The 14,458-nt window shown below is 43.6% G+C and overlaps 1 protein-coding gene across 15 annotated transcripts in view; it reads left to right on the plus strand.

The window, feature by feature from the left end:
• The window catches only part of MEGF11 (multiple EGF like domains 11), a 268,428-nt gene that overhangs the window by 222,124 nt on the left and 31,846 nt on the right, over nucleotides 1-14,458 (plus strand). For all 15 annotated transcript variants that reach the window (XR_001877258.1, XR_001877259.1, XR_001877260.1 and 12 more), the window contains 3 exons: nucleotides 6,628-6,774; nucleotides 9,381-9,515; nucleotides 12,845-12,973. Coding sequence is in view for 12 of the 15 variants with exons in the window: in XM_017830247.1 (XP_017685736.1) it covers nucleotides 6,628-6,774; nucleotides 9,381-9,515; nucleotides 12,845-12,973 (411 nt within the window). In the remaining 3 variants the exon portion in view is untranslated. The remainder of the gene's footprint in view (nucleotides 1-6,627; nucleotides 6,775-9,380; nucleotides 9,516-12,844; nucleotides 12,974-14,458) is intronic.

A 14,458-nucleotide genomic window follows, 5' to 3' on the forward strand; every position in this document is an offset into this window, starting at 1 on the left:
TAGATAGATAGATAGATAGATATGTTTTTGGTGAAAGAGTTTGCAGTGAGAAGTGTTGTAAACATCTTCCTCCCTGTTCTACACCAAGGAGAAAAAGTTGAATTTCAGTCAACGTTATTAACACAAAAGGCTTTGGTTGTACCCCAGCTCTTGCTAAGCTGCTCTTCCCTCATGGCTCAGGGGCTGGAACATTTTTGGCTGGGAAAACAACGCAGTTTTTCCCGCTTACAAGTTCCTCCCTCCTGTTTACCTGCTGATGGTCTGCTTGGATCTTTCCCAAGTTTCTCTTCCCAGTCCTAAAACTGTGTCCAGTGTTTGAGGAGTAGGAAGGAATCACTCTAAAGGGCTGCATGAGCTTAATTCCTTTTAGGACCATTTTCTTCAGATCTGCCCCTTCTGCTCATGGAAACCCTTCTTCCTTCTGTAGTGCACCCTGGAGAATACCCTGGAGCAAAGGGAACCACATCATCCTTAATTTTAGCAAACATTTTGACTTACCTCATTTCTTGTGAGGTAGGTCTCTTGCCTCAAAAGCTTTTATTGCATAAATTCCCCGGGTTGGGTGATTCATATCTGGAGATTTCTCTAGATAATTAAAAATAGGGGTAGGATTAGAGCTCCACAGAGGTGCATTAGGCTCTGAGTATATTACTGGCAGAAAAACACTTACATTAATGGGTGCATAAATCGCCCATGCAAAGATGAGAGAAGGGACAAGTTAGAATTTTTCACTGGCTGCAGGGAAAGGCTTATTCTTCATTATTTAGGACCAGATCACAGAGCTTCCATTTAGATTGATGGGCTGTTACACTCAGGAGCTGCCCCTGTGAAGCCCAGGGGTGACTGATGCCTGGCCAGGGAAGGAGGGGCTCCGTGGCACCAATGTGGGGGGAAAAGTCAGTTAAAAAAGCATTTGAGAACACCACAGAAGTTCACAGATAATGTGAGTGTGGCTGCTGTTATCTCTGCTGAGTAGTTTCACTATATAAAAACAAAAATAGCTTATTTGCAGACTGGATGAGCAGCCATCAATTCTTAATGTTTCCATTTAATTTTATGAGAGATCCCTTTATGTTTTCTTCTATCTGCTGCCCTCCCCACACTGATTTTCTCATTCTTCAGCATTCTTAAATGCTGAGCTGTCAGGAATTGAGCTGTGGAGCTTCTGACTGGATCTCAGTCAAACACTTCAGGGTTTGCCTCAGGTAGGAATAAATATAAAGACGCAAAAAGTGATGGAAAAGCATCAAGAATTCTTTGTGAACTCTTGTTTGTGTGCTGTCATAACACCTTTGAGCAGCTGATCCACGGCTTGGACAGGTCTTTCTTTATGTTCTTATTGCATTTTCTACTGCCTTTGATAGACTCAAGCAGCAAAATAGGAAAGCACATGGATCTAATCTCAAATACAAAGCTGATTTAAATAGAATTGATAGGGACAACATAAGTGTAACAGCAGTAAGTGCTGGGGAAAGAGAAGAGAATCAGGTTAAAGGATCAAAGACCAAAGATCCCAGTCAAGCGTGACTCACCAAACTCAGGCCTCCACAGCATTGCCTGCAAAATCCAGTGCCTATTTTTGCATGAAAAGCAGTTCTTTCCAAAGCTATTCAAATGCCAGAAATAAGAGATTATTATGACTTCATGTCATGTTGAAAGACAGGTGGAGGAGAGCACAATGTTTGTGTTGGATTCAAACGTCTGCTGAAATCGTTCCTGTCATTCCTAATTGATGTTGCATCTGTCTTTACATTGGGACTATTGAGGGGAAAGAAAAAAAAATGCTGAAGATCTTATTCAGAGAAATAATTACAGTTATACACTGGTAGATGTAAAATTAAAGTACATGGGGGGAAGGGAGTTACATCCTATAATTCATCAAATTCCTTCGTCCCTGAAAAATAATTAGATGCTGGGCAGCACACAAGCACTACTGCAGAGGCTACTGTCAGGGGGATAGCAGTGGTCAAAAATAGGCCACTGGTTCTCATTTATTCTGTCCATTTTTGCTCTTCTATTGTGTTTGGAGTATTAGTTTCCAACTATCCAGAGACACAGCACAGAAACAATGGCAGGCTTTATTAAGAGCCAGAGACGTAATCCCCAGGCACGAGTGCAATTGCAGAAGTAAGCTGGAGAGGGGGAAAAGGGAGTTTTACTTATATCTGCCTTTCAGGAATTTCACCCTCCAAAGTCCTTCAGTGTGATGTAGTTACAGGCAGCACTAAATCTGCATTAGTTTGACAAACTTTCTTGAAGGCACTGAAGATTATTAATGGAAGCAGCCTATGAAGGAGATCTTCAATAGGTGCCTCACATCCCACTTGTATGGCCTGGAGGTTTGAGTTTTTTTCCTTTTTCTTGCTCCTTTTCCTGATGGTTGTATGGATGTTTAGCTTAATCCATCCCAGCCTGATCAGTAAATTTTAATACAAAGAACCTACTACTTCTGGTAAAAATTGCTGCTGCTCCATGAAACCCAGTGACATTGAGGCACCAGACACCCCCCTCTCTGGCCACTCTGCACCAGAGCTGGGCTGTAATACATGATTTATGTTATTGGGATAAAACATTTGTCACTGATGGGTTTCCATCAGCCAGTGCTGTTGCCAGACACTGAGTTGATCCAAGGGCTGGAGCCCCTCTGCTCTGGAGCCAGGCTGGGAGACCTTAGAGCCCCTTCCAGTGCCTAAAGGGGCTCCAGGAGAGCTGGAGAGGGACCTGGGACAAGGGATGGAGGGACAGGACACAGGGAATGGCTTCCCACTACCAGAGGGTAGGGTTAGGTGGGATATTGGGAAGGAATATCACCCAGGGTGGTGAGGCCCTGGCACAGGTTGCCCAGAGAAGCTGTGGCTGCCCCATCCCTGCAAGTGTCCAAGGCCAAGTTGGACGGGGCTTGGAGCAACCTGGGCTGGTGGAAGCTGTCCCTGCCCATGGCAGAGGGATGGGACAAGATGAGCTTTAAGGTCCCATCCAACCCAAACCATCTTGGAATTCTTTTCCTCCCCTACCTCTCTCCCTGCTGCTGTCCTTTATCAAGATGCCAGTTACAGTTCCACATTGGGAGATTCCCACTGGCTTCCCCTGTGGGAAATCTGGGATGGAATTACCCCAGACACTCCCTGTGTCCCAGACAGCAGCTGCTTGGCCACTTGGTGGTAAACTGTCCTGGTAGTAAAGTGTCTCCTGTAAGGAGAAAGGCCTTGGAAGAGCTGTCCCATGTAGCTGTCCCTGAGAACAGGGCAGTTGTGACTGCTCTGGTGGGTTCAGCTCAGCCCAGGTTGTGTTTTCCACAGCACTTCAGGCCCTTAGGGCTGGTTTTCCTTCCTGCTGTGTGTGCAGAGCAGGTTGGTGTGGGGAAGGGGGAGAGAAGCCACTGCTGGGACTGTCAGCTAAATGCCATGTACAGGGCAGGCCAGAGGACAGCAGTGGGAATCCCACTGGAGAGCAGCCAGTGTTTGCAGAAATCCAATACCCCAAATCCACACCAGGACAGGGAGGGTTTGTGGCTGCTGTGTCACAGACTGAGTTAAAGCCACAGTGGACTCTGCTCTTCCCTGGGCTCTGCCTTACTGCAAGAGTGCAAAGCCTTTGCCCACATCCAGTGGATAACTACAATTTTATATAAGTTATGTGAATTTCAGTTACAGTTCACCCCCAGAACATTGTTTAAGAAGGTCTTGGAAGTGTAATTTTATACCAGTGTCTGCAATTGTGAACCACAGCCTCAGGCTGGAAGATAATTCCCTGGTATCCAGGCAATGGAGTTTATGTATAGAACTGCTTCCTGCAGCTTCAAGGACTTCTTCTGATAGTTGTCTTTCTAATTTCTGTATCATTGCTTGTGAAACCAGGATTTTGTTCATAAATTAGGAACCTGTGGTTGTAAGGTGAGATAATACAGAGGTGTGTCAACTTCAGCAGTTTTTGTAGTTCTGGAAATTGAAAACTAATTGCTTATCAGAAATGTTCATCAGCAAGGCCCAAAGTAAATATTGAAGTTTTTACATTACAGAAGGTTCCTGCTCCACTGACTCTGACTGTAAAGTAGCTGGGGGGGATGGACTTCCCCTTCATGCACCACCAGGGTAGGGAATTGTGAAATTAAGGTGCTTCTTCTAGCACAGTTCCATAAGACATGCATGTCCAGGTGCAGTTTTAACTTCTCATTTACATTTGCAATTCAGTTTGTGGGGGAGCCTCCAAAAAGAAAATCTTCCATGAGAATTACCTTGGAGCAATATAAAGTGATAAAAACTGATTGCAGCCCCATCTTGGTTGTCTTCTGGAGATGTATAAATAAATAAGTGCTGTAATGGGTGTCAGTGGCTTCTAGAAGGTTTCCTTTTCTCCCTTTACATTTCCTTACAACAATCAGCTCCACAATGACTCATTCCCTTCGTTAGGAGTGGGAAGACATCCCTCATTACTCATTACTAAAGGAAGGACTTTGCTGCTGCACGGAACAGCCCTGGCATTTTAATTCGAGTTCCTTCCATGAGAAAGGAGCCAGTGTCATTCTTCCCCAAACTTTGTCAAAAAGAGACAAGAAATAATGCTGTTTAATTGTCCCAGTTTATAAATAGCCCATTCACAGTGACAGAATTGTAATTTTAGTGCTGCAGTCGGGAGGAAAAATACAGATTTTTCTACATTTGTGCCTGAATTTCATTGCTGGGAGCTCACGCTGAGACGCTCAAAGCTACAAATGATCATATATGTGTATTTATAAATACAAAATGCATTTATTTATTTACAATTTATTGTCTGACTTTTTAATTACAGAGGACTGTAGATATATTACATAAATGCACACACAAAGCATTTGTTGTTTAAGTAATCCAAGGATATATTTGATTTCAAACTGAGCAGGGAAGACTGTTTAAAATAATTGTTTTTCTTGATTTTACTAATACAAATGTTCCTTGTCTCTTTTTGCACTCCCCTTTTTCAGATTTATTTACTTAGATAGGAAGGAATTGAGCTTGTATTAAGTTTTTACTGTATTTTAATGTGGTTTTTATTAAGCTCTACAGCATGGACCCTGCCTCTTTATAAATAAAGCTATGATCATGTATTACTAGAAACCACATTTCAAACTGTACTTTTGCCAGACTTGGTTAAGATTTTCTAGGAAGGGACATTATAATTGTGTGATTAATCTTCAGAAAAGGGAAATTTTGGCTCTGCAGTATTTCTTACTGTATTAACTTCAGAGATTTATAAAACCAACTTGAAGCTGCACCGTAAGTGTATTTATAATGACTTTTAGCTGATTTAATAATCCTCCAAGTTGGGTGGCTGTACAGATCACAGCCTCCCAACTGCAGTGCATTACCTGTGGCATCCAGATGAAGTTATCAGAGGTGCAGGAAATTACTTGGGATTGTGTTTCTCGGTGGAGATGCACTAATCCAACCCCTGGCCGCGGCGGGGGCTCCTGGAGCCGGGGACGCTTTTATCCCATTATGCAGCAGGGCCATGTGCATGGATGATAAAGAACATCTTGCTGTTGAAAGCCCAGCTGAGGCGTGTGGGCCCCGCCAGGTCAGCCGGGAGGAGCCCGGTGTGGTGGCGTCGGCAGGAAAATTTTCCAAGCCGGGTCTGTGATTCATTTTTCCTGGTGTTATCAGTCTCCCCTGCCAGTGCCACTCCCTGCAGCTGGCACTGCTTAATGACCCTCTTAGTTCATGATCCTGCAAATGGTTTTCCATCCAAGGAGCCCTTGATCATGCAAATAGCTCTTCTAATTGCAGGTGCTGGTACTGCCTTCTCCCAGCGGAGCACGAACCTCTCCGACACCAGATCCTTAGATCACGTTTATATATGACAAACCGTGGCACGAGGTTGTTTTTTAAAAGCCACCAGTTAAAACAAAACCAGTTGAAACCACGCTAGAAGCCTCATGTTAAGTTTGTTGGCCCTGTGCTTTTTTTTTGGTGTTTCCAAGCTTTGCTTTTCGTGATAATAAATATCAAACAACCACCCTGGGAACGACTGGAGCTGGATTGGCAGGTCTCAGTCTCCATTTAACATGCAGATGATCAGCCTGTGCTCACATATGGCCACTTGCTAGATCAGAACTTAGTTCATTATCACAGAGCTGGAGAGCTCTGGGTGGATGTGGGGTCTGTGCACAAAACCCCAGAGCACACTGCCTTAAGCAAGGAAGGGAACAGAGCACAGCACAGAGCTGAATTTACTTGTGTTCAAGAATCCAAACACTTCAACATGTTTTTCAGAGCCCTGATTTTTCTTTTTTAGGTCTTCCAATTCACAACAGGTAAGTAATCAGGCTTCAATCAACTGCCTATTTCCAGACCAGTTATTTGAGCTATTTTGTGACTTTAAAGCAATTCCTGACCTTCATCTCTCAGATGACATGCAGAGTTTCTTTAATGGTGCTGAGGACTGAACAGGAGCCCACTAACACCTGCAGAACTCACCTCTCTGGCGTTTTCTTAATTTTCACTTTATTAAGCAGATAAAAGAAGAGCTGTTTCCTTCCCGGGCTCCCTCGTTGGCTCTGTGAGGGGCTGCAAGGCATCAGTCCAGCCAAAAGTTTCTTTGATCAGTGAGCAGAGTAAGCTGTGGGGAACCTAATGTGTGTCTTTATGTCTTTAGGCATCCACTGTGACAACATCTGCACCCAGGGCCGCTGGGGCCCCAACTGCTCCATCTCGTGCAGCTGTGAGAACGGGGGATCCTGCTCCCCAGAGGATGGCACCTGCGACTGCGCCCCGGGATACAGGGGACCCTTGTGCCAGAGAAGTAAGATTTTTCCATTCCTGGCAGGAGCAAAGCAGGTGGAAATGCTCCTTTGTGACACCAGTCAGACAAACCCACAGTTTCTGAGCTGCTTTAGCTCCCTAAGGGCAAAGCACAGCCTAAAAAGTGCTGCTGGATCGGGAAGTCAGGACTCCACTGCACGGAGTCGTGCCTTGTGTTTCTTCTGGTCTACTGCACCTGGAAGTCACAGGTGACCTGGAAGGAGCAACACCTTTCCATACCAAACCTGGCAGGACACGGATCTGCAGTGAAGTCAGGAGACCTACAGGAGACCTTTTAAACAGAGTCAGCTATGACCCATCACATAATGACAAGTGGATGAGCCTTGGCATCAAAATAACAAGTCTATGTTTTCTTATATGCCAGAAAAAGAAACACAGCAGCCTGAAATAGCTCCTGTCTGATGCTCTGCTGCTACATATTAAAATGTGCCGAGCAGATAAAACCCCTCTCATTTGCTTTATCTGGGAAGCTGCATTTGCCCCTTAGGGACCCTAATTCACTGATCCAAACTACACACAACCATCTTCCTGTGTAAACAAGAAGTGGATTTGTCTTTCTTTTCTGCAGCAGCTCTTCTTCTTCTTCTTCTTCTTCCTGTAAGACATTCTGCATTCCCAGTTCATACAGGCCCTTTGATTTCACCAGTTACACTCGACACTAGAACACACTCATCTCTAAAAATAATTTGTAGCTGACAGTTTTTATTTAAAGCCATTATAACGATGACCTCTAGCACTGCTGTAGTTAATGGCCTATAAGCATTTCCATTATAAACCCCAATTTCCAGGTGCTTCAGCATATCTGTGTAGCTGTAAAACCTCTCTCCAAGGCTAAAATGTGGCGCTCAGAGCTTCAGGGAATTGGGGAAGGAAATGTTTCACGAATTTGAAACCTTAAGAGTGCAAAACTTCCAGAAGTTAATAGTTTCTGACCTTTCTGAGATGAAAAAAACCAGCTTAGTTTTATCAGCTGATGGCACATAGGCTACAAGAGGCAAACCTTGTTCCCAGTTTGCAAGCCCAGTAATCAGGCTGCTCCCCGAGGACATTTCCTAGGGATCTAATGGGGAGAAATTTTCTTCCTGTGAATGCTTCTGCTATTGCCTCGTGTTGCTGAAATGCCTCTGTGAGCACGTGGCATGGGAATTCAGCTTGCTTCCATCTCTTCTGTGGGATTCAGGCTCAAGCCTACCTGGTGAGGAGGACACCTCCATGGGTGAGGGCGGCTTTAGGTTGCTAAGCTTGCTCTCAAAACCATCCACATTTTTCTCTTGGAAATTCATTTAGAAACAGAATTTAGCCTGTGCAGGCAGCACTGAAGATGATACTGAAGATGATTCTCAGCCAACTTGTTCTGTCGGTGTAATCAGGATTACATGAGACACCGGGATGGTTTAGTGCTCTTAAGCCTGCAGAAATGTCTCCAGCAATGATCCAGGGTGTTTTATAGCTGGTATATATATCAACAAACCTGTCAGCTAAGTTCCAGCTGGAAATGTGCAGTGGTGTAAGAGCCTGACACCCTCTGTGAACACACAGACCAAGAGAAAATTCTCATTTGGTGGAAAAATAGAACGGACGTGATAAAGCAACCGCTGAGCCGGAACTGTAGAACAGAGAGTCACAGGAGTAAAAATAAAAACACATAAAGTCATTTTTACACTCACTTACTGCAATTTAACATTTCTTTGTGTTATCTGTTGCAGTGAATGTTTGGACAGCGGATGGTTTTTCACCCTACATGTGCTTAGAAGCAACAATCTGTGTTTAGAAGAGATACTGAGCCGTAATCTTGGCTCTCTACCCTGTGTACAAATTCTGTAATAATCTCAGGTTTTAGGCAAATTAAGCACACAGTTCATGACAAGTTTCCTCAGCTATCCTGTGTCATTACTGATGCAAATCAGATGATTTTATATGCTGTTACCATAATTACCATCTTTAGATTCTGTTCATCACTGATGGCTGCAGCTCCTGCCATGACATATATAAACTGTCTGCCCCAGGTGAGCACAGGTATCACACTCATAGGTTTGGAAATCAGCTTTTGGCAGAGTTGTTTAGACATAAAATATTGTTTCCTAATACACCTTCTCTGAATTCTCAGCTCAGTTTCCAAAGGAAATGATATTCTGAGTTTCTGTTGTCTCTACATGTGTGTGTTTCTCTTCCTGTCTTAAAAGCTTTGGAATGTGTTATTATCCGTATCTGCAGTAGGCTCTGAGGTCTCAAACATCTTAAACTCCCGTGTTTTGTTGAAGAGTTTATCTGGAGCAGGTTAGAGAGATTCAAATGAATGCCCTGAGAGGGGGAGGCTGCTGAGAACTCCACCGTGTTATTGAATAGCCAGGGACTTACATGAGGTTGGAAGGTGGGAATGTTTGAGCACAGGAGCAGTTTTGCTCAGAGCTTGCACTTCATTAGACATGGAACAATCCCACAGGCTTCATCCTTGCAGCTGTCCACAAAACCGTGTTTTTATAAATAAAGAAATAATGGTTTGGGATTAAGACAGAGAACTGTCGAGCTCTCAGCAATGAGAAAACTTCGGAAAACCTGTGACAGCTGATTTTGTTTTGTTTCCAGTTTGCCCCCCTGGTTTTTATGGACACCACTGTGGCCAGCCCTGCCCCCAGTGTGTGCACAGCAATGGTCCTTGTCACCACGTGTCGGGACACTGCGACTGCCTGCCTGGATTCTTTGGCCCTCTCTGCAACCAAGGTACTGAGCCCCAAACCCCCAAATTCCACCTCCTTTCCCAAGTGTCTGTGACTTTGCAGCAAGGCCCATCACAAAGTTCCTGCCTTTTTCCCTTGTTTCAGCAGTTTAGATCCAAAGAAATTCTTTACTTCAGAGGGGAAATGCAAATAGGTACTTAGTCACCCTTTTGTAAATATGATGTGCTCCTGGTTTCATAAATCCAGGTCTGCGGTGCTGGATTGAACTGACTATGGAATGAGACACCTGCTGTAAATACATCAGCAGCCAATGGGGTTATTTTTCTTTCTGCTCAGCCTCTCCTCCCCTGCATGTTGATGGCACCTTCATGGGATCTTTTGCAGCAGGACCTGTACGTTCTGGTTAAGGGCAAGGCCAGCTCAGGTGCACAAGGCCAAACACCCAGTTACTGTTTACACCTCATTTGCAATGTGTAGAACCTGGTTGGAAATAGCTGAAGTCATGGACACGAGTGCAGGAGACAGAAAAGTTTGTAATGAGGCAGGGAAAGTGAGTTAATTTTCACAGGTGAAGAGCAGCTTCAGCTCCCCCACATGCCCATCCCCTTTCTGTTCCTTTGGAAGTTACTCCATTTTTTACTGTGTTTGATTTTCAGTTTTATCCTAAAAATACCCACAAAAGCATTCAGTATTCTGCAGTCTCAGTGGTTGCATCCTGCTGGGGGTGTTTCCTGCACAGGTATTTAAAAGAGGTGACTGCCCTTTGTGAAGTCACCATCCCTGCAAAAAATCGAGTGACACTCTTTAATGACCTGCTTGTCAGTAAGTCAGGAATTGCAGGCAGCACTTATGCAAAATCATTAAACATGGAGTAAGTATGTGCTGTATTTCCTGTGCTGTATAGTCAACTAAACATTATACCAATTAATTTATTAAAATGAACATATTTCAGTGAATTTGTCCATTTTATGTGAAACGTTAGCCAGATTTCAAAGCATAAGCAGGTCTAATTATCCTCTTAAGAAAACTATTTTATTTTTGCTCAGATGTTCAGCACTTCTGGTTTTACTTTGAAATGTTGATCTATCCAGTAAATTAATTTTAAAATATTCATGTCCTAATTAAAATCAATTTGTGTTGCAGTTTGTCATAATGAGTTAACATGTAACTTTATTTTGTAGAAAGAAAAATGTTAATTAATGTTTTCCATTAAAAAAAATGTGAAATGAAGATTTCACTTTGGAATTTTCATCTCCTTGTGCCATCTCCTTTCTGGCAGCAGGAACATTCTTCCACTAGCAGCACATGCTTGTGAGGAGCTGTGTAACCCCCCAGAATTGCACAGGATTCCGAGCTACAAATGACTAAACAGCTGTTTTATGAATATCTTTCACAATCATGTAGCAAGATGGATTGATAATAACCTGTTATCGCTGCTGGAACACACCTGACATCCCACAGGGACTTTGGGAGTCCCACTTCAGAGCTTTTATGGCTAATTAACATCACTATCTGGGTTGTACAATCAGATTGCTCCCGAGGAAGGCAGCACCAGGCCTTGCCTTACAGCTCTGTTTAAAACTGGTTGAGACATTTAAAAAGGGCTTGTGTTTGGATCTCACATCCTCACAAGAGAGCTGACATGTCAATCCACAACCAGGTTGTTTCAATTAAGGGGAACAACCATTTGGTCGTCAGTCTGTGTTGACATTCCAGAGGGCATCATCCCATTTCCCAGAGACAGGAGGTGCTCCTGGGGAAGGAACAGCTCTCCCTGTGTGCACCAGAGCAGTGCTTTTGTGAGGTGTGACCTGGTGCCTTTGCCAGCAGCTCTGTTTGGATCACAAATCTCGTCCTGATCCATTAGCATTCCATGTTGCAGTACAAATCAGCTCCTATTCTGAGGAAGTCTTTAGAGAACTACTTTTTTTGTATCTGTAAAAAAATCATTGAGGTGATGTTATCTATCTCCATCTTAAAGATGCCATAAATAGTGCATGGAGCTGCTGGATATGGAGCATTGGAAGTGACTGATGGTGTGGCCTCTGCAAGAGCCTGGGCTGACAGATCATTTCAGTTTTTGCTCTGCCTGTGATTTGAGGGCTTTGCTTTCCTCCTCTCTTTGTGTCTGTGTATTGTTCTTTTCACTGTGGCTGTATATTGGGTTTAGTTTTATCTCTTTCCAGTTAGGAACTGTTCTGTTTAGCACATAATTTGAAAGCCAAACCCAACTTTATCCACTCCTACAGATAAGTCCACGGTATATAGAAATACAGAAAACAATACTGTGCACATTCTTAGCTTTCTGCTGTAGTAAGAGTAGAGGATGGCATATTATATAAAACCCAATGAATCACAGCTCAGGATTTCAATCTGTGGCTGATTCACAGTCAGGATAGATTGAGGTCACCTGCAGAGACTACTTTTGAGAAAGTGAGAGAGGCTGAAGTGGTAAAACAGCTGCATAATTCAGGGAAGTGCCTTAATCACTTTTTTGACATCGCTATTATTTACCAGGATACAAGTCCAGTTCCATTTGTTACACTCTTTGCAAAGATGGACTGTATGTTTTATCTTATTTTGAAAATACATCTGTTTTTGTCAGGGAACACAGCCAATAAGAGCCCAGAAATGAAACATTTCATTCGTTACTGAGCAGAGCTTTCCATCAACTTTAACGTTAAAGATTTCCAATAATTTGGTGGGAGGTTGAAGATCTACATGTCTATTAGTTTTCTGTCACTGTGCTTGGGCTCTTAGAGGATGACTCTAGAAAAATAAATTTAGAGTTTCTTTCCTTCCAACTTCAGGACTAAGCCAGGTGGGCACACGGGGATAGGTGCTGATTTTTTTGGATGCAGCACATTTATTTAACAGCTCTCAGTCAAACATCCATATAATCCTTGGGAACCACATTTGCAACTTAATTGCTTCCCCTTTCCAAGTGTCCAGATCAATCCCTTCCAGCCACTCACTCATGGTGGCTGCTGCTCATTGAATTCTCCTCAACTTCCCTGTTCTCTTCCTCTGCCAATAACCCCTTTTCTCTCTTTGTCTCTCCTCTTCTCATCCTTCCATACTGCCCTTCAATCTTTGGAATCTTCTAACTATATTGGCTTCATTTCCCAGCAGAAAAATGGATTTTGAGATCACTTTTTCCTATTGTTTTTATGATTGGGATGTGAGAAAAAAAAAAAAAAAAAAGAACTCAAATACTTTCTGCCTTTTCCTTCTTTCCAGAAGGTCGTTGCCCGTTCGGCTTCATCGAAGAAAAACGTTGCGATTCATTTTGTCTCTAATTGCTGAATGTTAAACTGTGACTTCTTCACGTCCATTCTGGAGAGCCCTCAGTAACCTGCCTTGTGTTTCCAGTGTGTCCCAGTGGGAAATACGGGAAGGACTGTGCCGAGGTGTGTCAGTGCACCGAGAACGGGACGTGCAATCCCATCGACGGATCCTGCCAGTGCTTCCCAGGCTGGATAGGCATGGACTGCTCTCAGAGTAAGCAAAGTGTTGTCCTCCCATCTCTGCTTCAAAATGACATGTTTTTGTGTTTGCTTAGTGTTTTCTGAAAGTTAGAGACAGGTTCTGGGGAAATCCCTGAGGTTTTACAGCCACTGCCTTACTCTCTTTATGGCTTATTTCTCTTAATTAATCTAAGTTAGCTCTGGATTGAATTAGTTTCTGCATTTGGAGTTTGCAGAAGCAGTGACTAGCTTTTATTCCAGGAAAGGGAGGTCACAAGCTCTTATCAGGAAAGAAAGCTCCATGCTCCCTTTTAATTTCTAGCTGCATTCCCTTTTATTTATTTTTTTGAAATCATTTTCTTTCAGCTGTTACATTTAGAATTTATTAACCAGTAAATGTTTTCATGTACCAACCCCCCAGAATTGAGAAATTAGGCGGCTGAAATATTCCTATTAAATGTAATTTAATTGTAAAAGTCAATGTGGGCTTGGAGGGATGGAGGATTTCTTCTTGAAAATTGCCCAGGTAGAAGATTGGCATTTGCTGATCCCAAAGTGTCATTTCCTGAGAGCATCCCTTAATTGAAGCTGGATCACAGAGGGAGGCAATATCCGATCATTCAGAAATGTTACTTCATATTCAGGATACAACTAGCATATTAGACAGCATTCCAGAGTAAAATATATTAAACTTCAAGTGATAAAGCAGGAATCGGATAAAAACAGACGGCTGTAATTTTGCTTTTATTGTGTGTCTTCCACAGGCAGAATATTGCTGTCACTCAAAAATGGAGGGGGGGGGAGAAAAAAAGAAAGCTGCTCAGATTCCTCATTATATTTAGCCATGTAATTGGGAAATGACTGTTAGTTTCTGTTAACCTTGACAAAAGATGGTTTTTCTTGGAGAGCGACCCTTGCCAGCCCAGAAGGCAGAAGGACCTGGTTGTAGCTGGTATGAGCCAAGGGGGAACGTGGCTGTCTCCTCAGTCACCTCCTTGTAAAGAGGGTGTAGCTCTCCCAAGGTGATCCTGGCCCACACCAGGCTCCCGTGGGCACCTGGCCTCACCTCCCGAGCTATTTCCATCAGACCATTAACCTGGAATGACCCGCAGTCGGAGCTGCACAGGAGAGAGTTTTAGCTCCGACTCCAGAGCCAGTTCTGGATTCTCTGACAGACCCTGCAGCTCTACCTTACAAAGGAAAACTGGAGCAGGCTCCCCAGGGCAGCAGTCACAGCACCCAGCCTGTCTGTGAGGCTGCTGGTGGGATTTTGGGGTGTCCTGTGCAGGGCCAGGAGCGGCACTTGATGATCCCGATGGCTCCCTTCCAACTCAGCACATTCTGTGATGCTATTTCTGGTTGCTTATAGCACAAATACTTCAGGCCAAGTCCTGGTCAGCTTTACATTGTGTGAGTTCAGTGACCTTTTGTTTGATTAACGTCATGGCAGGTTTTTTTGGCTGCTCATTCTGGCTTTAGGGGTGTCTGTCATGTGCCAAAAACTTGCATTTATCGTCTG

Source organism: Lepidothrix coronata, unplaced genomic scaffold (genome assembly GCF_001604755.1).
Source record: "Lepidothrix coronata isolate B3197 unplaced genomic scaffold, Lepidothrix_coronata-1.0 Scaffold176, whole genome shotgun sequence".
NCBI lineage: Eukaryota > Metazoa > Chordata > Aves > Passeriformes > Pipridae > Lepidothrix > Lepidothrix coronata.